This window comes from Orcinus orca, chromosome 6 (assembly GCF_937001465.1).
Source record: "Orcinus orca chromosome 6, mOrcOrc1.1, whole genome shotgun sequence".
NCBI lineage: Eukaryota > Metazoa > Chordata > Mammalia > Artiodactyla > Delphinidae > Orcinus > Orcinus orca.
This window is the reverse complement of record NC_064564.1, coordinates 38799142-38826917: the sequence shown is the minus strand read 5'-3', so window position 1 is coordinate 38826917 and position 27776 is coordinate 38799142. Positions and strand designations below refer to the sequence as shown.

The following is a 27776-nucleotide window of genomic DNA, read 5'->3' as shown; positions in this document are numbered from 1 at the left end:
ATGCATATTGCTCTCTACAGAGGTTAGGAATTTTACCCATGGGAAAAAATCTCTTGGCATAAGTGACATATTAAATATGGAAAGAATTAAGTCAATCATTGAGCATACAAGGTAACAAAACTTAGTACATTTTTAGGAGTAGAAAACATATCTCATTTTAGAGTTGAAATGAGAATTTTTTTCAGACTTATTTTTTTAACTCTCCAGAAAAAAGTTTTTCTAAATTCCTAGAACAATGGCATAACCATTGCACATTTAAATATCCAAGTCCCGAGAAAATAGGTAATAATTCTAACAGAAATACAACATAACTTTGGTATATTTTTAACAAGTGTCATAGGATAATGTGAATTACATATTCTTTTGACCAATTTCTTAAAACAGTTATGTAGGAAATAAATTATAATTAGAATGCATTTACAAATGTTTAAAATGTCTTAATCATCAGGATTACTCAAAGTGAATTTTATTACACATCAAATTATTTAATAATAGAAAACAGCTCTAAAACTATAATGGGAGACAAAACATATGCTATGTCACATACCTATGCTTGTTTAAATACGACTTGGGTTAAATATATTAAATAGATGAGATCCTGTCAGTCTGCATTTTTTTCTTTCAAATCAGTGAAGAAGAAAAAGCAAGCATGAATAGTTTATAAAAATTATTTTTCCCTCCACTACCAGTTGCTGGTAGTATCAAGAACAGTGTGTACCATTTGTATCTGCTTTCTCATTTGCATAAAACTATCTTCCAAATAAATCAATGGGTAAAAAAAAATTGAAATCAGTCCAAAAGTACATGTTTTCCACTTTCAAACATAATACTCAGTCTGTATTTGCAGTCATTTAAATTTTAATCTAAAAACAGTGACAGTGGTTTGTAAATAACTTTAAAAGAATTTCTATCATCTAACAACAAATCAATTTTGTGCTTGTGTGCACAGTTGAGGACTATATTATTAATGTAGTCAAAGAGTTATTTAGATGTCGTTTTCTTAGAGGTGGATTTCATTTCCCTGACCTGTCAAGAAAACACCTAAAACAACAATAAAAAATGCTCAAAACCATGTATGCATTCTAAAGTGAAATCAAGGAACATCTGACCATTAAAAAAAATCAATTAATGGAATTACTAACAAGAATAATATGTAACAGAAGAATAATAAAACTTTCAATTATTACCTAAAGAAGTCAAAAGAACTCTAACATTAGTACCTTCCTCAATATTAGAAGATATTTTATAGTAGTATCTTCCAATTCTAAAAGGTTTATAGAGGCTGTATTAGAGTCTTAAAAGAAAAAAAGTAACCAATAACACTAGGAAATTATGTGTAGGCTGCACTACCCTCTAATGGTGAATGGTAAGAGAAGTATATGATCAGGTTATCTTATCCACAGATATAAACTATAAAATCACAGCTTACCTCACAATTTCCACAATTCCAAAATATCTTGAGTCATGGTTTCAGGATGTTTTTTAGTAAAGATTGAAGTGTTACACCACTTTTCCCTAAAATTTTAAGCTTACATGTGGTAACCTTCGGACACACAACAATTAGGCTGCTAAAGTCAAACGATATTATACTGCATGCAAATAGTATTTTTATTCTACTGTAATGTACTTTATATCCTTTTAATTGCCAGAGACAGGATTGAGTTCATTCATGACAAGCTAATGGGTTAAATAGCTATGTCTCAAAACAGACTTACTGCTAAACACTAAAGTATCATTCTTAAAACCATCAAGTGGGCTTCCCTGGTGGCACAGTGGTTAAGAATTCGCCTGCCAACGCAAGGAACACGGGTTCGAGCCCTGGTCTGGGAAGATCCCACATGCCGCGGAGCAACTAAGCCCGTGCGCCACAACTACTGAGCCTGCGCTCTAGAGCCCGCAAACCACAACTACTGAAGCCCGTGCGCCTACAGCCCGTGCTCTGCAACAAGATAAGCCACCACAGTGAGAAGCCCGCACACTGCAACGAAGAGTAGCCTCCGCTCACCGCAACTAGAGAAAGCCCGCGCGCAGCAGCGAAGACCCAACGCAGCCAAAAATAAATAAATTTAAAAAAAAACAAACCATCAAGTGTTTTCTAGAATAAAGATGGTTATAATATTACTTACCTCAGTCTTTTTACTAATGTGATCTGTAAATGAAAAAAAAATGGTGAGACTTTACTGAAGGACATAAACATATAAAATATTTCAGTATGTAAAAAATATTTAAACAAAGTTATTGAAAAGAATTTCAAAATTATAATAAGAGTTACAGAAGACATTTGGGGGTTGTCTGGGACTCACATCAGGATTTACTTTTCTAGGGATACGATGTTAAAATTTACCATATAATTACTAATTTGCTCAGCTTAAAAGACTTCTATCCCAGTAAATGCCACCCATACCAAGGTGTATTATTAAATTTTAAACATTTGAATCCCATATACTTTAGATTTGTGGTTTCACATAATTTTGGGGGGGGGAGAACTTGCAGGGAGGTAAGTATGCCTAAAATCAATCACAAGGTACTGTTACTGTAAAGACTGTACAGATCACTGCCTTTGTGGAATAAAAGGTAGAATAGTAATTTGTGTCCTTCAAAACTGTTACCTAGTTTTTTTTTAATTTTAAAAATACATATCATAGTGATTTGATAATACTGTGAAAAAAATCCTAAAAATTAATGTATGTTTATAAATGAATACAAAAAAGATGGCATAACTATATCCAAATTAAACAAATCATTGACTTAGTAACAACAGTATTTCTGGGAAGTGATTACAAGGAAGACATACGGAATCCACACAGATATAAGGTTGAACTAAAGTACAAATAGGTAGCAAGTGTTCTTAAATTGGAGATGATCAGGATATCTAATATTTAACAATGCTTCTCGTGCACAGCAGAAATTTTCCATTCTCAAGGACTAAAAATAATTTAATAGCATAGCTTCTTATGAGAAATCTATTTGAGAATCTAAAAGCTGGTCCAGTTCTCTGAAGTATCTGTTGATCAGAATAGAGTCCATAAACCCAGTAAATGTCAAAATCACATGTTTCAGGTCAAACTACCAAATCCTGGTGGGTTATCCAGTCATTCTTCTAGCACGTTCTACTTAGTATACAATGTGATGCCCGAAACCCAGGGAAGTACTATGACTGTGTTAATCATGTTTTGAAATAGTTGTACAGCTTCCCTTTAACATTATCATACTAATGTCTTTCTCAATGCATCTAATAAATTTACATAGTACTTAAACATATGAAAAATAAAGAAGTTTTAAAAAGCATTCTTTTCATGTCTCTGCCTAGTTTTTAATGACATAATTCTTATATTAAAATCTTTCTTACTAAAGTTGGAAATTTAACATATATCTGTTCTTTTTAACCCCGAAACAAAGCAACTTAGAGAAGCAGACTATAGGGAAAAGTTTCCTCATCCTTAAGTGAAAATACGATCCTCTAAATTTATTCCTAACTTCACAGGTAGGCTTGTTTCTGAAAACAAAGTATTTTGGGGTTTTGTTTTTTTTTAGATTATTGCTACGGTCTTATTAATCCTCATGGAACAAATGCCCAACGTATTAAGCTTAAATTCATGAGTCAAACTGACTTCTTGGTCAATGAAGAAACAAGTGTTCATTTGGTCAGCAACTATTCCTTTTTCTTTTTGAATATAGTTCCTTGCGCTATACAGTAGGACCTTGTTGTTTATCCGGTTAGCAACTATTCTGATTGGTATAAGCACAGCACTCTTCATTAAAATTTTCTGTGATGACAGTAATGTTCTATACCTGTGCTGTCTAACATTGAAGCTACTAGTTACATGTGGCTACTGAGCACCAAATGTGGCTAATGCAACTAAGGAATTTTAAATTTTAGTTCATTTTAATTAACTTATCTTTAAATTGCCACACATGAATAGTAGTTACCATATTATACAGCACAGACTTAGAGTTTTCACCATTTCCCAATTCAAAAATAATGTGCTTTGTGCTCTGTCTTCGAAAGTTCAGTGGATGGTATAATTTCCTTCTGTCTTCTTTGTTCAATAAAACCAATACAAATGATATTACAAAGAGATTTCTGGTAATAAGTCTCATTCTAAAAATTTACATTTTAATTTTCTAAGATATAGTTCCAGATAACTTGAAGAGGTTGACCAATAATGGATGAAATCTGAAAATACTATTCCTGGTCTAGTGTAAGCCAAATCAATTTATGTATAAGGACAATATGTTTCAAGATGACTCAAAAACTACAAATATCAATTTTTATTTTCAGTGAGTTTTAGAAAAGGAACAAATTCAGAATTACATAAAGACAAATTCTTATTGAAATTTTATGAGGTTTTAATGACTGATTTTAAATTACTTTAACCCCGAAATAGTTTATTTTCAAGCAGGTTTACATTTTTTACATTCTAAGTAACATATTAATAAAACAATCTTTACTTATTTTAAAAATTAGAGAGGTACTTAAAATGAAATTATACAAGGACTAAGAATAGCTTCTCTAGTGTAATAGATTTCATACGTATATTACCTTCAGATTGAAACTTTTTTAGTGATATTGGGAGAGGTTTGTCTTTTCCCTGATGAGTCTTTCTTTTGTCTTTTTTATTCATAACCCTTGACTGAGCTGATGCATTTTCAGCATTTTCATATTCCTAAAAAAAATTACCAACAATAATTAAGCTTGGTTTAACACTAGTAAAATCAACTAACCAATGGGCAATATGTTTCTTAAAGTTTTATTTTTTAAAGATAAGAGGCAAATAAGAAAATCAAAACATAGGCTAGCCAAACCGTATAAAAAGACACCTGTTTATTTATACACTCAATCTCTTCCCTCTTAAACACTAAAATAAAAATAAAAAGGTATTCCTTGGTCTGTAACTCCTAGTTGCCACCCTCTTCTTCATTTCAGGACCAAACTTAACACAATAATCTACAGTCAATTTCCTTTCTTAACCACACTGAAATCTGGATTCTGCTAGTCTCTGACACTAAAATTAAAGTCAACCTTCTCTTCCCAAAGACATTATGTTTTCAAGCATCTCTTGGTTTTCTCAATACACTTCTGACTATTCTTAAGTCTCCTTCACTGGTTTCTCTTTCGCCAACTATATTCTTAAAAATGCAGCCGCTGTTTACCATTATTCCATTCTTAACCCATTCTTCTTATGCTTTATACCTGTTGTTCCTCAAACTCAAAATTTAAAGTTCTACCTGATAACTTGTGTATGTACAGACAACTCAAACAGAATGTTCAATAAACATCTGCAAACTAAATATGTTCACCCTGCCTTCCCTGCTTGATCTTCTAGTAAGTACCTTGCTTAATGCCACCATCATCTACACAACTGTCTAGGCTAGAAACCTCAGTCATCCTTGCTTATTCTTCCTATACACTTCATATGCAAATTAGTCCCTAGGTCTTGTTGAGTTTATCTCCTAAAGATCTCTTAAATCTATTCTCATTTATTCATACCTTCTGTCACTTCCCCTATCTTCTCTAGCTTGACACTGCAACACTCTCTAATTTTAGCCCCTCCATTCATCTTCTACACTGTTATGGCATAAGTTTCTAAAATGAAAACCTGAAATCAATCTGAAAGTTAAAAATATTCAATAGCTCTCTGCCAACAAATGTATAAAACTCAACCTCCTTAGCCTGTACATGAGGTTCTTTATATTCTATTCTGGTAGCAGTATCTCCAGCAACTCTAGGTCCGTAAATTATAGTTTTTCAAAACGCTACTCTTTCATGTGTACATGTCTTATGTACTTGTTACTCCTTCCCTAAGAATGCCTACTTTCTCTTGCCTACTGCTGAACTTCTAATACATTGAGTAAGACTCCACTTTAAAAACGCTTTCGTAAGATATCCTGTCATTTGTGACAACATGGATAGACCTTGAGTACATTATGCTAAGCGAGATAAGTTAGAGGAAGACAAGTACTGTATGATATCACTTATATGTGGAATCTTTAAAAAAAAAAAAGTCAAACCTGTTAAAATAAAATGAGTAAAATGGTGGTTACCAGGGGATGGGGATGGGGATGGGGATGGGGGTATGGTGTTTTAAGTATACAAACTTATAATGAGTAATAAATAAACCACAGAGATCCAATGTACAATATAATGAATATAGTCAATAATACTATACTACAATGCTGTAATATGATGAATATTGCTTCACTGGCAATCATATTACAATATATAAATGTATCAAAGTAACACACTGTACACCTTAAATTTACAAATTGTAACATTCAAATTTATCAAATAAAAAGAATCCTTTCCTAAAACCCACCCCCATCAAAAGCACAGAAAATTCTTCTATCTTCCTGAATTCCCACTGCACTGAAAACATAAAATCTCTCAATACACTACAATTATGGGTGTGTCTCCTTCCACTGAACTCAACAGCTTGGACCATGTCTTTATCTTTGTCCCTTTACACACGTAACAACAAGGATTACAGTTATTCTTGATAATTCTGGATAAAAGGAATAGGGACATTGAAAATGAAACTAACACATATAGTGTACCAAGTCCAGTCTAACAGCAATCTCCATCCTCTTCCCTTGAGCTATAAATAAATAGCAAACTCATCTACTGTAAATGTTAATTCCTCTCCTCCCTTCCTCTTGAGCAAAGAAGCTAGTGTACATAGTATAAAGGCCCTTAAGCATGACCAGAGGCCATTTATGATCAACCACTGAGTAATCACAAGTTGAATAAACTTTACAGACCAAAAAAAATTCCCAATATATATAAAGGACTAAAATGTTAAATAATATGGAGATGATATAAATGCTCAATTTAAACATAGAAAATGGAAACAAACACTACTTTTTGCGCAAATGTCCCTACAGTTACAAGCTGTAGAATGCATTTCAACACACAGCCCAGTATCAAAGCTTAGTGATAAATGCTGAATTCACAAGGCCAAATTATCAGAAATGTCCTTCTATTTACTTCAGTTAATTAGCAGTGTATCTCTAGCAGAGGGTCTCTTAATGGATGCCCCTGTACTCACAGTTACTTAAATTTTTAAAATTTAACTATTTTCTATGTTCATTTAAAATAAGTTAAAATAAATCATCTGCTATTAGCCTCATTTCCTCTCTCCCCTTCATCTTGGTTGGAGAAATTTCTTAACTGAACATTCCAAATCACCGGACAAAGCTTAGTGTTTGTGTTTCTGTTATCTCTAAGAACTTGAGGAGAAATCTCATGAAAACTTTATGTTAATTACTTTGTCACAAGGATAAATTTTTAGGACAAACTTTAAAGAACTTTTATACAAAATTCAGGAAGGGTGGTTCTAACTTTTGACCACTTAAACCTAAAACATCTAAATCCATAAATGTGTAAATACCTTTTTGTGTTCTTCATATTCTAATTTACTTAGCAACAATGCCTTCTCAAGATCTGCTTCAAACATTTCAGATGTCAGCTAAAAATAAAAAGAAAGTTTAACGATAAACAGATAATAGCATTATACAACACGACAATATATACAGGATAAGAAAACAAATACTTCAATAAACAGTCTGGGTTCTCCAAAGTTACCTACCCATGCCAAAGTAGAGAACTCTGTGTTTTATAGAAGATACCAAAGCAAAAACTTACTATTTTGATATTTTTATTTTCTCATTGTCAATTATCTGTTGTATAATACATAATCTTTTTACTGTAACAAAACAAAATCTCACAAAGGAATTGACACTGTAACAGATGTTAAAGATGGTGTCTAGTTTTGGACACAGAAAATATAACAGTGATTATTACTCAAAAATATAAGAATATTGAAAACTCAGTAAGCATTATAAAACATACCATTTACTTAATACAGACTAATTCACAGGTATAGAACCTTTAAATAAGGGACCAACTGTCCTGGTATATGCCTGATGTTACAGAAAAATTGTAGTGCATCTTTTTACCGCTATCTTTTTATTCCTTTTGTATGACTTCCCTACCTTTAAACTCCTCTAACACTATAATAAAATGATTCTTTGTGATCTGTATCTTTTGGTTCCTCTTTCTCACCACTCAATCTCACCTTAACTTCTCATAATCTAGCTTCTGCCACCCTCCAATCAAATTACTCTCTAAGAATTACTTTTCCTAATTGCCAAACAGAATTGGTACAGTGGTTGGATGGGGCTTTGGGTTGTCTACCTTGGGGGATAAGGTATATCTGCAGCTGAATAGGATAGCTGCCACATGTAAACATCCTGGATTTGTTTACATGTATGTGTTGACCTATGCATACTGTATAATAAAAGCATAAATTTAGTAGGCATCGCTTGTTTTTGTCTGTCCATAATCCCTTCCTTTATTCCTTTGAATAACTACAATTCAATCCAGTATCCTAGGATTCTAGCAAGACAGCCAATCACCTAATTTTATATACCACCCACTACCACACCCACACAAATATGTGTATGGGATCACCAACAACAGGATGGGAGCAAAGGACCTAACTCTTTTTTGTTCTCCTAGGAACTAAAATTTGAGAACACAAAGTAAGTGGGGTTCAATCAGCTGATGATAGCCTCTAAAAGTGAGTGTACTAGTTCATGCCTCTGAGCACCCCAGAATTCCTTTATTTCCATCTTTCCCAAGGTCTCATTGTTTAGTTTTTAATTCAAATCTGTGAATCACTCAGTATCCTTTTGTCAAATTATTTTTTGCCAAAGTTATTCAGAATTGTTTCTGTTGTTTAACGATTTAAAAAAAAAAAACTAAACTAAAACAGAAACCAATTCCAAAAAGAAGTCATCTGTTTCAAAAGGACACCTTAAAAAGTAGAAAAATGTTAACACTGGACACCATGAACTAATAAATCTTTTACTTCTAATCAAAGCATTTCATCCAATCCTATACTAAGACAACAAAAAGAGGGGGGAAAATAGGTTTATCACAGAAAAAAATTAATCTAACTCAGAGAAAAATAGTTAGAATTAAAATGGTAAATAAGGGCATATAGCACTCAAAATTCTGGTTAAGCCCCAAGTAAACTGTACATACTTTTTCTATGGAGTAACTGAAAAGAACTGAAGAATTAATTCAATCCAGATTAGTAACAATCAGGAAAAAGTAACCTTTTTTAAAAGGTTAACCTTTTAAATACTTTATTATATAAATGTATATTAAATAACAATATACAGTTAAAAGGTAAAAAGGAAGTGGATTCATGTTAGTGTTACACAAAAAAGGAAGTTTACATCAATTTCTCCACCAAAACTCAAAGCAATCTGAGTACAAAATACTTCAATATAATTAGAGCATAGCAGTCATTCCAACATAGAAAAAGTAACAAAACTACTTAAGTTTATTCTGAGAAAAGTTGGTTAAATTTACCACTAAGCTTTTAATCCATATTAATGACATTTAACATTTACAGAAAACACATTTAAGATTATTTCCAATATGTCACATATTCTGACTGATATTCCAAAAATAAATTAGTAGGCAGAAGAGGAGACAAAGTTGGGAGTCTTGCAAGATGCGATTATTTTTTTTTCAAACTATCTCAAGTAACTTAGATATTAAGACAGCTGATTCTAAGAAAATGATAAAAACTGAATGAAATGGACCTTTTAAAAGTGAAAAATATGGCTCTCCCAAGCATTTGATTCTAAATACAGCAGTTTAAAGCTTACATTTACCTTTTAATTATTAACAAAAACTAATATACAAGGAAATACAATTAGGCAAAAATGATTTAAATTTCAGTTTAACTCTTTGAAAACTAGGAAAAACTTCCCAAATGTCACCATATGATCGTTTAGCCTATAAGGATTCACAGAGAACCCTCTATGTACTTTGCCTCTAGTCCTTTAAAGTAGCAGCAAAAATTTGGCTTTTGCCCTCAAAGAATTTCTACTCCAGTTGGGAATAAAAAACTAACACACATGACATACAGAAAATAGAGTAAGATATTAAAAGTGCTACAAAAGTTGACAGAAAATAGGTAAACAAGAAATAGAATTCAAAGCAGCATACAGAAAAGAAACTAAGTTGGTCCTTAAAGGAGAGATATAATTTGGATAGGTAGCAAAATGAATGGAAGAATTTCAGGAGGAAAGAGTCACGTGAACAAAAAGTGTGATATTAAGAATATATATATTATGGGATACATGATAAAAGATAAATTCTATGCAATACAAGAGAGATGTGGAAAAAACCCAGGCTTTGGAAGATCACACAGGTGGATAATTTAAATTTCTATTCCACCCATTCTAGCTGTGATCTGGGGCAAGTTATGTAACTTCTGTGAATCTCAGTTTCTTCATAAATAAAAAGGAAATAGAAATATCAACCTTGCAGTGTAGTTTTGAAAATTTTAAGCTACAATATATGTCAAGTACCTAGCACAGTGCCTACCTGGCACAAGAGTTACACACAATAAATTAGAATTCCCCTTCTCTATGCTGGAGAATAGTAGAAAATAAGATTGCTTAGGTAGGGTAAAATTAGGTTCCAGACACTCTCTAAAAATTATGGATTCAGGATAGATGAAAGAGGAAAACTGATAAGAGTAATTTTAAAGAAATAAACTGTCATATTAGAAGAATGAGAACTTAGAATCAATGGGTCTGGCTAAACCACTGTAGCCTCAGCATACAGGAACCTGGACCTGAACATAGCAATGCAGGAAACAAAGAAGGCTATTTCTCACCAAAGAATGACCAAGTTTCAGAACACTGATTAAATATGAAGAATGAATCAAAGATAAGATTTTTTACTCCAGATAACAGGGAGAAAGGTAACACAAGACTACAATATCAGGAAAGAGAAAGAAAACATGATTCCAAATTCCCTAACCATGCCTTAATTAGAGAATTAGTTAATCATAAGACTGCTGTCAATGTAATTAATCAGTACATGTAGAGGTAGAACTGAGAAGGAAAAAAAAAAGAGTCTGGGCCTGAAAGACAGGCACTGGACATGAAAATGCAAATATAACCATGATTTTTAAAAAGTATCTTATATGTTAAGTTTGCAAATTGAGAATTCCTCATCATTTTCTTTGTACTTATGGGAGGAGGAGGAAAGGAAGAAAAAGAGGAAATAGTAGGCACTAAAATGCCTACAGGATTGGAGAAGATACTTACATGTGCCCAAGATGGAGTACTTCAGATCCCCTTCCTCCTGGCTTCCTTCATTGCCTCCTATCCCCATCTAGTAGTAAAACATTTTTTTTCTATTTAAATAAATAAACCTATAGCTCAAGGGTTTATGATCAGTTAAAGAGTATGAAGAACCAACGAAAAATGAGAAGGACAGTAAATATTTTGTAACTAGATTTTTAAAAATTTGTAAATTAAAGTACCATAAAAATTTTACCCACTTTAAATCCAAGCAAAACAAATCCCAAATGAAGAATTAATCTTCATTTCTCAGGGGAACAGGGTTATTGTAAAACAACACACAGCAACATTCTGAGGACATCTAACACTTGCAGCCAAGTGTTTAGCCACAGTAGCAGTAGCGCCTTCTGGTCCTCTAACTCAGTGATTTTCAAAGTGTGGAACATATACCTTCACTAATTTGGAAAGCAGAATCATTTCCCAGAAAATCTTCCAGTAGTCTTATTGAGCATTATGATTTTTTTTTTTTTTTTTTTTTGCGGTACGCAGGCCTCTCACTGTTGTGGCCTCTCCCATTGCGGAGCACAGGCTCTGGACACGCAAGCTCAGCGGCCATGGCTCACGGGCCCAGCCGCTCTGCGGCATGTGGGATCTTCCCGGACCGAGGCACAAACCCGTGTCCCCTGCATCAGCAGGCGGACTCTCAACCACTGCACCACCAGGGAAGCCTGAACATTATGATTTTAAAGGTTGTAAATATTCTACAAAAACTGTATCTACGTGTTCATACTAATGATCAGGTTTTGTTAATCTCAATTAATGCATCTTCATATCTTTTGAGTGCTGTTTACATTTTTTAAGTTGTATGCTTTAATTATATCTCAAAGTAATAAAAATGGTTCAATGATTCACTGAAGGATTAAAAGTAGTAATGAAAATAGTAAATAATGCAACTTATAAAAACACATAAATTTTAAAATGAAGAAGACTCTAATACAGTGAATACAGAATATAAACCTGCATGTGTCAGCACAAGAGTGATTGTCACATAAGCAAATGAAAAGGAAAATTATAAATAGAAAATTAACATAGTGAATATTTGAAATTTCAATTTATTGAGTCATCAATCTATTTGTTCCTAGCTTCCTGCTATGAAACATGGTCAGACCAGTGGCCTAAAGACATTATAGTTTTTGTTTCACTTCCAAAGCACAATGACCTGTATGAGTCTTTCCAGAACAGAACAAGTACCAAGTAATGCTTTCCAGAACAAAAGTGATGAATTTTGTTGCTAAAGAAAAAGCCAAAAAAACAAAGAGCACTGCTTATAGTAAAACCAGGTGCAAGTCAAACTATCAACAATAGACTTATTATACCAGCCACAAGGTTAATGAGAAATATCACACTCACAAACAAAAAACAGAACAAACTATTGGCAAAATGCCTTTATCAGATAGATGTACTAGAGGCTACAGTGTGAAAAAACAATTAACTATGCACATGCTAGCAGATATTCAACTTCAGAGTTGGACAAAACCAGTGATATGTGGAGTCTGAATCAATACAACAGGAGTAAGAAATACACAATAAAATTTGATCTATTTATCACTGAATATCCACGAGAAGAGACTTTTCTATTCATTCATTATGTTTGAGCCATGATGTAAAATTTTAAAAAGGTAATACTGGAATCAGTATTATCAATGCACTACCACAAATATAAGAGGTTATACCTGAACAACATCTACACTGAGATTTATTCCCAGGCAACAAGTAATGGTGAACAATATGTCTCTTGATCTTGATTCAATATTTTAAAAAAATGTTAAAAATTCTGAAAACAATCAAAGTCATGGCCTATTCTACTTTTTTTTAAACACCTTTACTGAGATATAATTCACATATTTTATGTATCACATAAAATCTACCCACTTCAAGTGTGAAACGTATACCTCCTTTGATGTATACATCTCTGCAAAGAAATTCTGTATTCTGCTCATCTCCCTTTCAATTTCTCTTACCCAATTTTTCATCTCAGTCTATTATTTCACCTTTTTATATAACATTACCGACACCTTGACTTTTACAAAATGTTCTAGCTCCTTAGTTTTTATTAAATCAAAAAATAGGTGCTGTCTAAAATCAATTTCTCTGTTCCCCGTAGCATATCTTTTTCAAAGTACACTTTCACTTTGGACATTAAGTACAATGTTCTTCTCCTTTTATGTGGCAGAAACTTTTCTTCAGCTGGCATGAGATCAACTAAGATCCAGTGTTTGCTTCTAAGTAAGTGGAGTGGATGTTTCTTTACTGTCTATCTTGTTGCTGTTTAATGCCAGCTCTCAGATTTTATGCTGAGGCTTAGCCAATGTAAATTTACATTATCACTTTGATAATTTAGGAGTAGTAAACTCTGTCTTAGCATTTCTCTTTTGTGTTTACAATAAGCACCACATAACAGACAGGATTTCTATATCCAGCTTTTTGACTGGCTCAGCCCTCAACACGTGGAGTTTCTCATAGTGTTGTTTCCCTGTGTGAGGGAGAACACCCACCACAACTGTATACCTTCTGCCTAGTACAGTCACTGTCTGGTCCCTACTTTTAAAATCTATTATTCCACACAGTAAAATAGATTCCAGATGGTATACTGTCCATCAGTCCCAAAGCTTGCCCTTATCTCTTCTTCACTTGTCACTGTAATTATCCCAAGAACTACTTTACTTCTCATGACCTTGATTATTTTCCTACAAGTGAGACTTCCAAATAAGGTACCAGGTTTTCCTAAGTGACCCATCAATAGTATATCCAGCAGAAATTCCTCTAAGTTCCTCAGCCTTGGATGATATTTTTATATAGGGTTGGGGCCAAGTTGACTATTTCCTTCTCATAATTACCTGGTCATTTTGGCAGCAATCAATGGCAGCAGGAAGAAGGGCAATCAAATATCTGTGCTTAAGTTCCCCTATTACGTGGCATTTATTTTGGTGCAAAATTGAGTAGTTTTCCTTTATTAATTTTCCAGTGCCTCTTGGGCCACTGGGAGAAATTCTCTCTGGTGAAGACACTAGCAAATTCTATTACTGTCTAAACAAGTAGACCATTACGTTAATAATACTTGTAAACCAGAAAAAAAAATGTTATAATGAATGCTGTAGAAGGAAAAAAGAATCAAATAACCCCTCTAGAATAATACAAGATGATTTATCCAGTTAACCAATGCTCGGAAATATCATTTTTGCACAGCCCTAGTGTAATAACTGATGCTCGTAAAGATGAGCCCGAGGCACTACAAAATTCTATAGAAAATGTTATAATTAACATAGTTTATGTTAAGAGCAGAGTTTAGTATAGTCTACTTATTTATTGGCTGCGTTGGGTCTCTGTTGCTGCACACAGACTTTCTCTAGTTGTGGCGAGCAGGGGCTACTCTTCATTGCAGTGTGCGGGCTTCTCATTGCGGTGGCTCCTCTTGTTGTGGAGCACAGGCTCTAGGCATGTGGGCTTCAGTAGTTGTGGCACGCAGCCTCAGTAGTTGTGGCTCGTGGGCTCTAGAGCACAGGCTCAGTAGTTGTGGCACACGGGCTTAGTTGCTCCACAGCATGTGGGATCTTCCTGGACCAGGGATCGAACCCGTGTCCCCTGAATTGGCAGGCAGTCTTAATCACTGCACCACCAGGGAAGTCCCTAGTCTAATTCTTTTAAAACTGGTAACCCAAGCATGATAGGTATAGCCACTCCATTAAGCCAAACATCTGCTAAAACAATACCTATTCCCAACAGATCAAATGGCAGTTTAACAGATAAGAAAATAACTATTCATTTCCCATACATACAGCACCTCCTAGAGTACACTCCAGGCTTAGTGTGTTATTTCCCTGGATACCACACACACAAAAAGAAATTGATTGGTTTTATTAAATTATCTCTTTGATTTGGTTATTAATGACATTTATTTAATAGAGGCATAAAAGAACAAAACATCGTGTAAATAGGCTAAAAAAAACAAACGTCATAAACTATTTTACAACAAGGTTGAAAAGGAAAAGTTTCCCCTCAAAGTCTTTCTTTCTTTAAGTAAAACTGTCACTGAGTATTTTTTTTTAACATCTTTATTGGAGTATAATTGCTTTACAATGGTGTGTTAGTTTCTGCTTTATAACAAAGTGAATCAGCTATACATATACATATATCCCCATATGTCCTTCCTCTTGCATCTCCCTCCCACCTTCCCTATCCCACCCCTCTAGGTGGACACAAAGCATCGAGCTGATCTCTCTGTGCTATGCACTGCTTCCCACTAGCTATCTATTTTACATTTGGTAGTGTATATCTGTCCATGCCACTCTCTCACTTAGTCCCAGCTTACCCTTCCCCCTCCCCATATCCTCAAGTACATTCTCTACGTCTGTGTCTTTATTCCTGTCCTGCCTCTAGGTTCTTCAGAACCATTTTTTTTTTTTGATTCCATATATATGTGTGAGCATACGGTATTTGTTTTTCGCTTTCTGACTTACTTCACTCTGTGTGAGCCTCTAGGTCCATTCACCTCACTACAAATAACTCAAGTTTTTTATGGCTGAGTAATATTCCATTGTATATATGTGCCACATCTTTGTCCATTCATTGGTCGATGGACACTTAGGTTGCTTCCATGTCCTGGCTATTGTAAATAGAGCTGCAATGAACATTGTGGTACATGACTCCTTTTGAATTATGGTTTTCTCAGGGTATATGCCCAGCAGTGGGATTGCTGGGTCGTATGGTAGTTCTATTTTTAGTTTTTAAGGAACCTCCATACTGTTCTCCATAGTGGCTGTATCAATTTACATTCCCACCAACAGTGCAAGAGGGTCCCCTTTTCTCTACACCCTCTCCAGCATTTATTGTTTGTAGATATTTTGACTGGTGTGAGGTGATACCTCATTGTAGTTTTGATTTGCACTTCTCTAATGATTTCACTGAGTATTTTTAATAAGAGACCTCTGGTCTTACAAATGTGATTTTTTTACTTGAAATAATTTAATCCTGTTTTTCTCCCTTCCCTATCTCTCCCTCATTTGTAAAAAGGCAGATGAATTTAAAACTCAGAAAATAACTGCTTGAAATTGCCAAAACTAACAAATATAATATGTGTCAATCTGCTTTCCTAGTAGATAAAAACCAGAACCTCTTATAAAAAGTAGCAAACACATGGGAGTTAATCCAATATAAAATGCTCCTCAGAACAGTGGTGTCATGGTCAGATGCACTGCTATCTTAAAAATGCAAAAATGCACTGAAAACCAAAGCAAAACAATTTGATTTACTTAGTTGTACCTGCTCATCTCTTTGTCTCCACTCTTGCCAATTTTCTTCCCGTGAATCCTTCTGTACTGGGTTTGGTAATGATAGCTCATGCTGAGCATTACAAATGCCATGGGAGGATTTCTGGGGAATTTTCTTAAAAGCAAGATTCCTGAGCTACGAAACAAACAAAAAATTAAATTCAGTTTACCAATCCTGAGATACAAATGATTATTTTGGAAGTTAAGAAATCAATATTTTTATACTTCTAAATACTCATTATGCTAACTCACAAAGTCACTATTTGAATTTTTTGTAGTCTTTGTAGAATGCTAATTTCACCAGCATTTGAGATAATTTTGGTGGATTTCTCGATGAAATGATTAATAAGTGAAAATGGATTATACTCTACTATACCACCATTTTAATGAGTCTGCTTTACTAAAGGGAAGTTTATAGGAGTAGAGAACAGGATAACAAGTATGCTTTTAAAATGCAAAAAATAGCGTTCAATAAGATTAAAGTTTAATAGCTTATAAATTTAAAAGTTTAAATAGTGAGAGAAGATAGCTTAAGGAACTCTAACAACTATTTTGCTAGTCCTGAAAAATACAGGGCCTAGTCCACAAAGTAACATAATGAACTAAAACTGTACTGGCCAAGCCACTCCCAACAATAAGAAAAATCTTAGTCACAGAGGTTGAAACAGGGAGAAAAATACTGAGAGGTTACTATGGATTAAAATGTATTCTCTCAAAACATATGTTGTAGGCCTAACCCTTGCTCTCTGTGAATGTGACCTTATTTGGAAATAGGATCTTTGCAAATATAATCAAGTTAAGATTAAGGTTATACTGAATTAGGGTGGGCCCTAATCCAATGAAGGGTATAGACAAAGATACACAAAGAGAACACCATGTAACAGAAGAGGCAGACTGGAAAGATGCAGCCACTAGCCAAGGAACATCAAGGACTGACAGCTACCATAAGAAACTAGGATGAGGCAAGGAGGGAGTCTACTCAGTCTCAGAGAGCACCTGGCCCTGCTGACACCATGGTTAGAACTTCCAGCCTCTAGAACTGTTAAGAGAATAAATTTCTGTTGTTTTAAGCCACCTGGTTTGTGGTACTTTGTTACAGCAGCCCTAGGAAACCAATGAAGAGGCTTTAAATCAAGGATCAACAATTTAACTGATAATCAATAGACTGTTCTGCAAGAGTGATGAGATACAAACATCACTTTAAGCAGCTGTTTTCTGCTGTGGAAAAGACAGAGTAGAGGGGATGCTGCTAGAGACAAAGCCATGGCAGGTACACTACTGATTTATTACAGAAAGTAGACTGACAGAACTATAGCTGTGGAAGTGGGAAGGGAGGATCCTCAGGCTCATTCTCAGTAATGTAATGTAAACCCCACTATTACCTTATTTTTTGTTCCCCACATCTAATACCAAAAAGAAAATGGGGGCTTCCCTGGTGGTGCAGTGGTTGAGAGTCCGCCTGCCGATGCAGGGGACTCAGGTTCGTGCCCCGGTCTGGGAAGATCCCACATGCCGCGGAGCGGCTGGGCCCGTGAGCCATGGCCGCTGAGCCTGCGCGTCCAGAGCCTGTGCTCCGCAACAGGAGAGGCCACAACAGTGGGAGGCCCGCGTACCGCAAAAAAAAAAAAAGAAAAAAAAGAAAAAAAAAGAAAATGGTGGGCAATCAAAAGTTCTGTAAGACTGGACTTCTGAAAGGTTGTATGGTGAGAAAAATGTCTTTTAAAGTGACTCTCTGTGTGGCAGCATTTTAAAGAGATACTTAGAAAGCAATGGTGATGGAAATAAATTGAAAAGGCTTTTTCTAAGTCTTGGGATATTATAAAATGAATATGGGGGAAAAAAACACTTTTACTACTTCTCTCATTAAGTGATATTGAGAAAAGTCCTTAATATCTAACTGCTTCTTCTGTTAAAACACAGACAGACACAGACTAGAGGTGTTTTTCAATGTTTCTTTTAAAAATAAATGGGCGCATTAAATGTTGGTCACATAACTCATGCTAGGCATGTCTAGGGGAGAAGGGCCTGTTTACTACCCTTAAGAAACAGATGACCATCAAATGCATAAATGTTCAAGGTTAGTCATAGGCTTATTGTCTAGTCATAGGATTACTGTCTATAACAGTAAAAAAAAAAAAAAGGAAACAACCTAAATGTTTATCACAACAATCTGATTAAGTAAACTATGACAAAGCCACATAATTTTAAATAATGTGGATAAAATAATGTAGATCTTTATTTACTCATGGAAACCTGCTCATGCTAATTTTTAAAAAGCCAGTTATGAAAGTCTATTATATAGTCTCATTAAGTAAAATATGAATGTATATATGAATGTATCTATATATTCAAGTAAACTTATATATGTATACAGAAAACACATACCAAAATATTAATTTCTTATATCTCCAGTTATATTTACAAATGACCTTTGTTTCCTTTTAAGACTTTGTTTTTCAGAAACGTTTTGGAATGAGCACATAAGCTTCCGTAGACACAAAAAAAAGGCAATTTAAAATATGTTCATTACATCTGACTTCAAATACACACAAATTTATATCCATTCATTCAAGTCATATTTACCAAGTACCTATGGACCAGGAACTGTGGATACATAGGTCAACAAGATAGTATCTACGCTCATGATGCATACAACCTACTGGGAAAGCAGACATGAATAATTATAATTGCTACCTCATTTGCTTCACTCTGTTGCTGTTCCTTCTTTTTTCTTCTTTTCTCTCTTTTCTTCTCATTTGTAGTTGATTTATTTGTTTGAGATTTTCCAGTATTCCGACCTTTGCCTTTTCCAGGCTCAGAATCAGAACCACTGCCACTATCCACTTGCAACAAGGCAAAACGAGAAGCAGTAGTGGGAACAGAACTAAGTACTGCTGAGGCCATTGTAAGGATTTTTCTTTTAAAATACTTCTGTCAAGAATAATTCCTGTGGGAAGGGAGAAAGGAGGAAGATGAATAAACACAGTAGAATTTGTTTCAGATTTTAGAACAAATATATATATATACACACACACACACATACACTTCTCCTGACACTGAATTTAGTTAACAGTTGGATTCGTACACACAGTTCTACTGGTAGAAACATACTTTTTAAACTTAAGTAAACAACGTAAGATTGTATAATATAAAAAAGAAAAATGATATACTGAGATTTCACAATTATTGCAAGAATACCACCAATACAATGTATTGATTTTCCATATACAGTTTCCAAAAATTAATGATTTTCCTCTTTCTCTTTTTTTTTTTTTTTTTGCAGTACGTGGGCCTCTCACTGTTGTGGCCTCTCCCGTTGAGGAGCACAGGCTCCGGACGCGCAGGCTCAGCGGCCATGGCTCACGGGCCCAGCCGCTCCGCGGTATGTGGGATCTTCGTGGACCGGGGTACGAACCCATGCCCCCTGCATCGGCAGGTGGACTCTCAACCACTGCGCCACCAGGGAAGCCCTTTCCTCTTTCTTTTAAATACACTGCTGTATATTTACATAATTATGGAGAATATCCTAATATATACATATATATGAAGAATATCCTAAATCTGATTAATATATACGTATTTATGGAGAACATCCTAAATCAATATGGTTTACAATGGAAGAGTAAGAATATCATTTTTCACCGCACACAGAGACCATTGGTCCAACTACATGCTTATCCCCAACTTCCAAGACAGGAAAAAAGGAGTAGGAAACAAAGAACATTCTTACCGTGTACAAATTCTGCTTGAGTTTGATTCTAGAGAAGCGACAGCAAAATAGAGAACTTAAATTCTCTCAACCAAAGGTAACTTTTCAAAATCACCTTCCACCATTATCTTTTAGTTCACTAGTCTCAGTGCCCCCTACCTCTCTTAGCTTTTTTTTCTTTTATTGAAGTATAGTTAATTTACAATGTTGTGTTAGTTTCAAGTGTACAGCAAAGTGATTCAGTTATTTATATATATATATACATATATATTCTTTTTCAGATTCTTTTCCATCATAGGTTATTACAAGACAGTGATTATAGTTCCCTCTGCTATACAGCAGGTGCTTGTTGTTTACCTATTTTATATATAGTAGTGTGTATATGTTAATCCCAAACTCCTAATTTATCTCCCCCCACTATCCCCCCTTGGTAAGTGTAAGTTTGTTTTCTATGTCTGTGAATCTATTTGTTTTGTAAATAAGTTTATTTGTATCATTTTTTTAGATTCCACATATGTGATATCATATGATACTTGAGTTTCTCTGATTTACTTCACTTAATATGATCATATGTAGGTCCATCCATGTTGCTGCAAATGGCATTATTTCATTCTTTTTATGGCTGAGTAATATTCCATTGTATGTATATACATCTTCTTTAACCATTCATCTGTCGATATTTAGGTTGCTTCCATGTTTTGGTTATTGTAAATAGCGCTGATACGAACATTGGGTTGCATGTATCTTTTTGAATTAGAGTTTTCTCCAGATAATACGCCTAGGAGTGGGATTGCTGAATCATATGGCAACTCTATTTTTAGTTTTTTCAGGAGCCTCCATACTGTTCTCCACAGCGGCTGCCCCAATTTACATTCCCACCAACAGTGCAGGAGGGTTCCCTTTTCTCCACAGCCTCCCCAGCATTTATCATTTGTACTTTTTAATGATGGCCATTCTGACTGGTGTGAGGTGATACCTCACTGTAGTTTAGATTTGCATTTCCCTAATAGTTAGCAATACTGAGCATCTTTATGAGCCTGTTGGCCATCTGTATGTCTTCTTTGAAGAAATGTCTATTTAGGCCTTCTGCCTATTTTTTGATTGGGTTTTTTTTTTATGTTAAGCTATATGAGCTGTTTGTATATTTTGGAAATTAATCCCTTGTTGGTACCTTTCAGCTTTTTAAGAGCCTTTTAAACTTAAGACAGGATTGCAAAGGTCCTCTAGTAAAATACATGTACATAAAAAACTGAATCACTTTGCTGTACACCAGAAACTAACACAACATTGTAAATCAACTATACACCAATTAAAAAAAACTTTTTACAAAAAAGGTCCTCTAGTAATATCTAACCCAAATCCTTTTTTACAGATGAGGCAACTGGTACTTAGACTGGTTAGGTCATTCTGCAAGTTACTGGCAAAGTCAGGACCTGAAACTAGGTTTGCTGAACCTTACTCTGCAATTTCTAAGTAAGCAGCCTTGTAACTACTAGAAGACTAAGTACTCTCTCAATTCAAAAGAAACAGATTCTCTTAATAAGTTGTGAAACTGAGAAACTTGTTTATTTTGAAATGTATTGAGTACATAACTGAATAAACTATTAAGTTTTTTTAAAAAAAGGAACACTCCAAGTACCTAGCACTAAGATTAACAAAATGTTAACCCACCCCATGCCTCTCCCCAATAGCAACCCCCCAACTCCCACTCTGTCCAGAGATAATTATTATTCTGATTTGTTACTTATTACTTGTTTTTCTTTATAGTTTTATCGTGTCTGTCTTGAGCCACAGTGCTCATATCTGAACTAGCTACTGTTATTTCCACAATATCCTACTGTTTACACAGGTCCACCCTATTCATTGTGGGAAGGGACTGTGTGAAAGTGTGAATACTAAGAGGTGAGGATCACTGAGGTCCATTTTGAAAGCTAACCACACACTACAGTTTGCATGTTTTCAGGAGGGAACAAAAATGAGAAGCATACGTTCAATCTTCCATCTTAACCTAAGAATCTAGAAAATTATTTGGAAATCTTTCAATTTTTTGTTAAACAATGAAAAAAATCAAAAGAAGAACTGAGATTTGAAGATGTCATCTAATAGTTATGAAATCAAAGTATTTTTATCACAATACCACATTCATACCTACTGCTCCTATGTTCAGAAGCACACAGATTAAGATAAAATACCACAACATACAGAGATGACATCACACCATTAAAATTATGACGTATTTTTAGGCTTAAATCTTTCCCACAGACATGAGAATTAAGGCTTTGTAAGTTACTATAAGGAAGAAAATATTACAAAATGAAAAGGAAATTCCAGACTCAAAAATATTAAGGAAAACATTAATTCTGCTTCAACTTCAACATGCCATGTTAAAATCCTGTAAGTTTTAGTAGCTTTGACCACTTTAGGTACACTAATCCTACACAGTTGTTCTACAACTACTGTATTTAATTTTAACTGTCGCAACTATAAATTGCATATGATAGCTGTTCACAAATATTCACCGCCCCTCCCTGAAAGAGAATTGCCTATCACTCTCATGTTGAATGCAGGCTGGCCATGTGACTACCAGTGAAATATAAGCTTTAAAAAGCTTTAAAAGCCAGAACATGGTTCACCGTGTTCTCTTTTCTCTGCTTCTGTTATTGTGGAAGTGTATGCTGAGATGAAGCCTCCTAGAGTCAAGTCTGATGGAGTCTAAAACTACAATGAACAAAATCTCCTTACTAACCTGTAATGGATATGTAGCTTGAGCAAGAAAGCAACTTTGCTGCTTTAAGCTGCTGAGGTTTTCGGGTTGCTACTGCAATATAATCTAACCTTATCATCACTGATAGCTTACACAAATACATTTCCTCTCCATTTCAGGACTGATATCAAAACTGTGAATTTCATATTTGGATTGTTCTGCATGAGTGAAATGTTCACAGGTGTTCTAAATATCTCTCCAAAGCTCACAGAAATTTTTTTTCTTTGAAATGAAAAGAAAAAAGTTTTTAGGCATTGAGAATTTGTGGTTGAGCAGTCGGCCACTGAAGAGTCAGAGACCTAAAGATTATACCTAACAATGCATAAGGAAAACACCAATCTATCTGAAACCCTAGAATCACAGTAGAGACTATCTCTTATACAGTGGACACACACAACAAGCAATAAATATTTCCCGAATGAATGAAAAGAATAAAAGAAAGACAAAGTGAAAAGAAAGCATCAGAACAAATACTGTTAACTGAGAAAAGAATCAGTGATAAACACTCAAAATAATTATTTTTCTGAGGCAGCTACCTATGCTACATCTTAGCAACCCATGTGTTAAAATACTTTCTCTAACTAATGAAAGGGTAAATGGAAAGGGTAAATGCTCACCTCCAATGATCCCTTGTTCGGTAAGGGGTACAGGTAGAATAGGAGAGTGGTAGCCACCTGCACTATACTCTACATAATAGTAAATACTAAAGGCCAAAAATAGCTCTACTCAGCAGCTGAGGGAGTAAGGAGATGGGACAACTGGAAGGGCTCATCATTTGTACTCAAGCTGTACTTAAAAAAAAAAAAAAAGTAATAAACAGCCAACACATCAACTACCTCATTAGCCATGAGAGAAATCTGTATACTATGTCAAAAATCTATATACCATACACTAACCAGTACTTCAGAGGTGGAAGAGGGGGGAAATGTAAATTTTAAATGAAAGAAGGGAATAAAAATATAAAAATAATCCCCAATTTGTAAATATGTGTATTATTTATTTACATACCAAAAGGAGGAAATGCATGGGACTACTCCTTTTCCTTTCTATAGTTCTCACTATTTCCCCAAATATTCTGTAACGACCATATTCCTTCTATAAGAAAAAACTCTCATCGTGAAAAGGAAAAATGGTCATCTATACCCAAATTCAAAAAAGAAAAACATAATGTAATCAAAGCAATATTGATTTTTCTGCCCTGTGTCAAAACTTAAAAAGGGCAACTACAGGTCAGAATTAACAATGACATGCCTCAGGTTCTTTTATGTTAGTGATTGAGAAGATAAATGACACAAAGCAATTGTCAAAGACTGATTATGGTGCGTGTTTTTAAGAGAACATTGCCTTCATTAACAGATTTTTCAGAATTTGCAAAAAGATAATCATGTTATACAATCCAGGAATTCATTTGTAACTGCTTTAAAACCTTGAAGAGAAAAAGAGATAAATAAGCAGACCACAAAAACATGAGACTTTTAAAGATACTATTTCAGGGAAAGGCTAGGGTCAGTATTCTTGTGAGGCTACGGTTAGAGGTCTTGTGTCCTAAACTTCTGCATCTCCACCTACGGTCATACCTAAGAGATACTTGGATAAATAGATTCAGAGTTCTTCTCCCTCCCCCTGTTATTTTCCCTTTCTTTATGCATCACATGGTCTTTAAAATCCAGATACCTGAGTATATATAAATGCTCATTTATAAACATACACTTAAATAACAAGGACATAATTAAGATACACAAAACAAAAATACAGTGGACATCCACTAAGCTACCTACATTGGTCAGTCTATGAGTGCAGTGGCTAGTGCTCTATGTTAAACAGTTACAAATTACTAAAATACTACACAAATTAGGTTTTTAGTCCAGAAATTTAATGATTATTTTCTATGTTTCTCCCTCTTCCCTTTGAGTCTCCTTTTATTTTATTTATTTATTTATTTATATATTGGCCACACCTCGCAGCATATGGGATCTTAGTTCCCCAACCAGGGATCAAACCTGCAGAGTCTTAACCACTGGACCACCAGGAAAATCCTGAGTCTCCTTTTAAAAAATAATTTAAAGGCTAATTTAAGTAGTTGAAGGAAGACAAAAGAAAATTTGAAAGATAATTTGAAAACAAATGTTTCAGGTCAAATGCATAAGAAACAAATAAGTTTACAAATATGCAGGCAGCTCATCACATATAAGTGCAACATTCTATAATTTCTTAATGAATCTATTAGTAAAAACTATTAATTCCTCTATACTTAAAATCGCAGCAAAATCAAATTATAGTGAAGTCTCCACTTTATATATACTCAATACTAGAAAAGCCAATTACTTATTAAATATTAGAGCATATGTTAGGGCTTTCTATAGCAACTGTCCTTCCTCAGATTTTGTACTCCAGCAAAACAAACTACTTAAAATTTCCTGACCACACATTTAGTTTTACTTGCTCAAATCTTTTTGCTGTGCCTTTTGCCTAAAATGCCCTCCATCTCTTCCACTTACAACTTGTATTTGTTCCTTAAAATCCTGCTCAGATGCTAGGATCTCTATAACGCTTTCTCTGACCTGCCTGTTTAATCATTCCCTCCTTTGTAATATTTCTGTAGTTTATATTTACTTTTATTACTGAATAGATTTAATTAAAATTATCTGTTTACTGTTGTGCCTAGCCCCTTATAATCCTGATTTCAACATTCTGAAAGGCAAGAGCTTCTTCTTTCCACCCCTAACAAAACCACAGGACCTGGCACACAGAAGATACATTTATTGAATTTGTTTTTTTAAAAAATATTTACATTCCCCAAGTACACAGCTATCTATGCATTCAAAGACAAGCTCTAAAATAGAATGGAGCTAAAGAAAATGCAAAGTGCACTAGAGATAATCCTCAATTCCCAGAATGCAAATGTGAGTTAACAGTGATTATTAGCAGTTCAAAGTTGCTTCATTATAAGGGCCATTCTACTAACTGATTATCACCACAACTAATTTTGTTTAGGAAACATATTTGTTTAGGAAACACAACTGGTTTCAAAGTATTGATTAAAAATAACTAGGATACATGAGGAGCTTAAGTAAACTACTTTTTTAAATGAAGAGCCTAAACTGCAAGCAGAAGGATTTATAAACAGCTGATCCTCTTGGGCTCCTCTACTAAGGTTCTGAGGACCAGTGCCACTATGATGTAATCCCTTTAGACTATGATCTCTCTAAGGTCAAGAAAGATGGTAGGAGTAGCCATACCTCAGGTCCAGGGAACCACAATTAGGGCACTTCAAAACTGGTATATGTATAAGCTCCTCAATCAAGACCAAATATATCCCTTTTATAAAATGTAATGATAGTCATCTTCTATTAACACTATTGACCAGTAAGCCTGATGAAAAAAGAAGTGAATACCATGTAGATACCAACTAGTGTGGTCTCACTGAAATGTAGCTTAGATTAAAAAAAACAAAAACCATAAAATGAAATGGCATTGAGTATGAATGACTTAATACCTGGTGAAATTTTTTATCATATTATTTCACGTCTGTTCCTCAAATAACACAACTACACAATATCTTTCACTTTGGCTTCTTATAAAGTAAGGTTCACAACCAGTAAGTGCCAAGAGCATACCAAAACTTTGCTCGCAACAAACTTAACGCAAACAAACCATATAAACTTAATGGGTATGCCCTAAATTCCTTTTTTTTTCTTCATAGTTAAATACTGCCTCCCATCTCCAATCTGCATCACCTAATTTCTGTGGGTTGAAAAACCTAGGCAAAAAGTACAAGCAGGTACCGGTTGAGGACCTAAGGGATTCGCCTATAAATAAAGCACATGTATTTTCATTTGCCCCAGTGATCTCTTGGTCAACTTCTGGGTTCTTCACTCTTAAAGTGAAGCCACTTATCTTATAGATAAGTTTGTTGTAACCATTTATGACAATATCTTCCATTAATTAGGATTTGACTGATGAGAACTTAAGAGTTATGAACCTGTTGAGAAAAAAAATCTAAGTTTCCACAGATTAAAGATTTAAAAAATTTTTAATTGCCACAAAGTTCAATATTCTTATGGCTGCAAGTCAAATTTGTTAAACTGATGATTCAGGTTACAATCACAAGCACGTTTACTACGTAAAGAAATAGTAATGAACAGTGCAGAGAAAATTTCACTGGCTTTTCAGTAGAGGAAAGACGATCTTTCATTAGTGCTTCTAATGAAAGCCATAGCACCTACTCAATTGTAGAATCTAGCTAAGGTAAGAATGAAAAATCTAAAACAAGGCGGAGAGAAAAGACAATTTAATAAGTCATTTTTTATCACTGTTCAATATCTACCAAGCACCCTAAGTGCTAGAGATGACAAAAATTCTGGAAGAGTGCTTGTTCCAAACAATAACTACAAAAAACAAACAAAATTCAAAACCCTTCTCCCTTTTACTCTTCAATAGTTAGCGGAGAGGAGGAGAAGCACTTTACTCAAAAAGTAATTCACTATACCTCATTCACGAATGAAAGCCAAATTTCACCCACAGGCTGTTAACCAATGCTCCAAAACTTATTCGCGCAAAGTACATACAGATGGAAACAGGGCTGGGCGAGACCTAACTCGGGCAGAGAAGCGGCTTCAAAACCTGAAAGGGAGAAAACAGCGAGTCAGGTCGAAGCTCCAGAAATTTCCGAGCGCCTGGCTCCCCGGGCGGGAGCGCGATGCCCGCGGCGGGGAGGGGGCGGCGGCACCTGTCACTCGACGGCCCAGAGACCGCGGTCGACCCCGGCCCCGGCCCCCGCGGGGTCTCGGGAGCCGCAGGCACCGCCCGGGCGCCTGGGCCTGAGGTCGGCGTGGGTCTCTCTCCGCAGCCCCCGAGACCAGAG

The 27776-nt window shown here is 34.9% G+C and overlaps 1 protein-coding gene across 5 annotated transcripts in view; it reads right to left on the bottom strand.

Annotated features, from left to right (window-relative positions):
• Window positions 1–27776, bottom strand: part of GKAP1 (G kinase anchoring protein 1) — an 81383-nt gene that overhangs the window by 53138 nt on the left and 469 nt on the right. For 3 of the 5 annotated variants that reach the window (XM_004285371.3, XM_049710794.1, XM_049710791.1), the window contains exons 2-7: window positions 27402–27535; window positions 19134–19386; window positions 16432–16575; window positions 7389–7466; window positions 4544–4667; window positions 2127–2149 (exon numbers count right to left, since the gene is read on the bottom strand). In XM_004285371.3, coding sequence (XP_004285419.1) covers window positions 2127–2149; window positions 4544–4667; window positions 7389–7466; window positions 16432–16575; window positions 19134–19343 — 579 coding nt within the window. In that variant the 5' untranslated portion in view covers window positions 19344–19386; window positions 27402–27535. Of the gene's footprint in view, window positions 1–2126; window positions 2150–4543; window positions 4668–7388; window positions 7467–16431; window positions 16576–19133; window positions 19387–27401; window positions 27536–27641; window positions 27661–27776 lie in introns of those variants that run through there. The other 2 variants (XM_049710792.1, XM_049710793.1) reach the window with 2 other exon arrangements.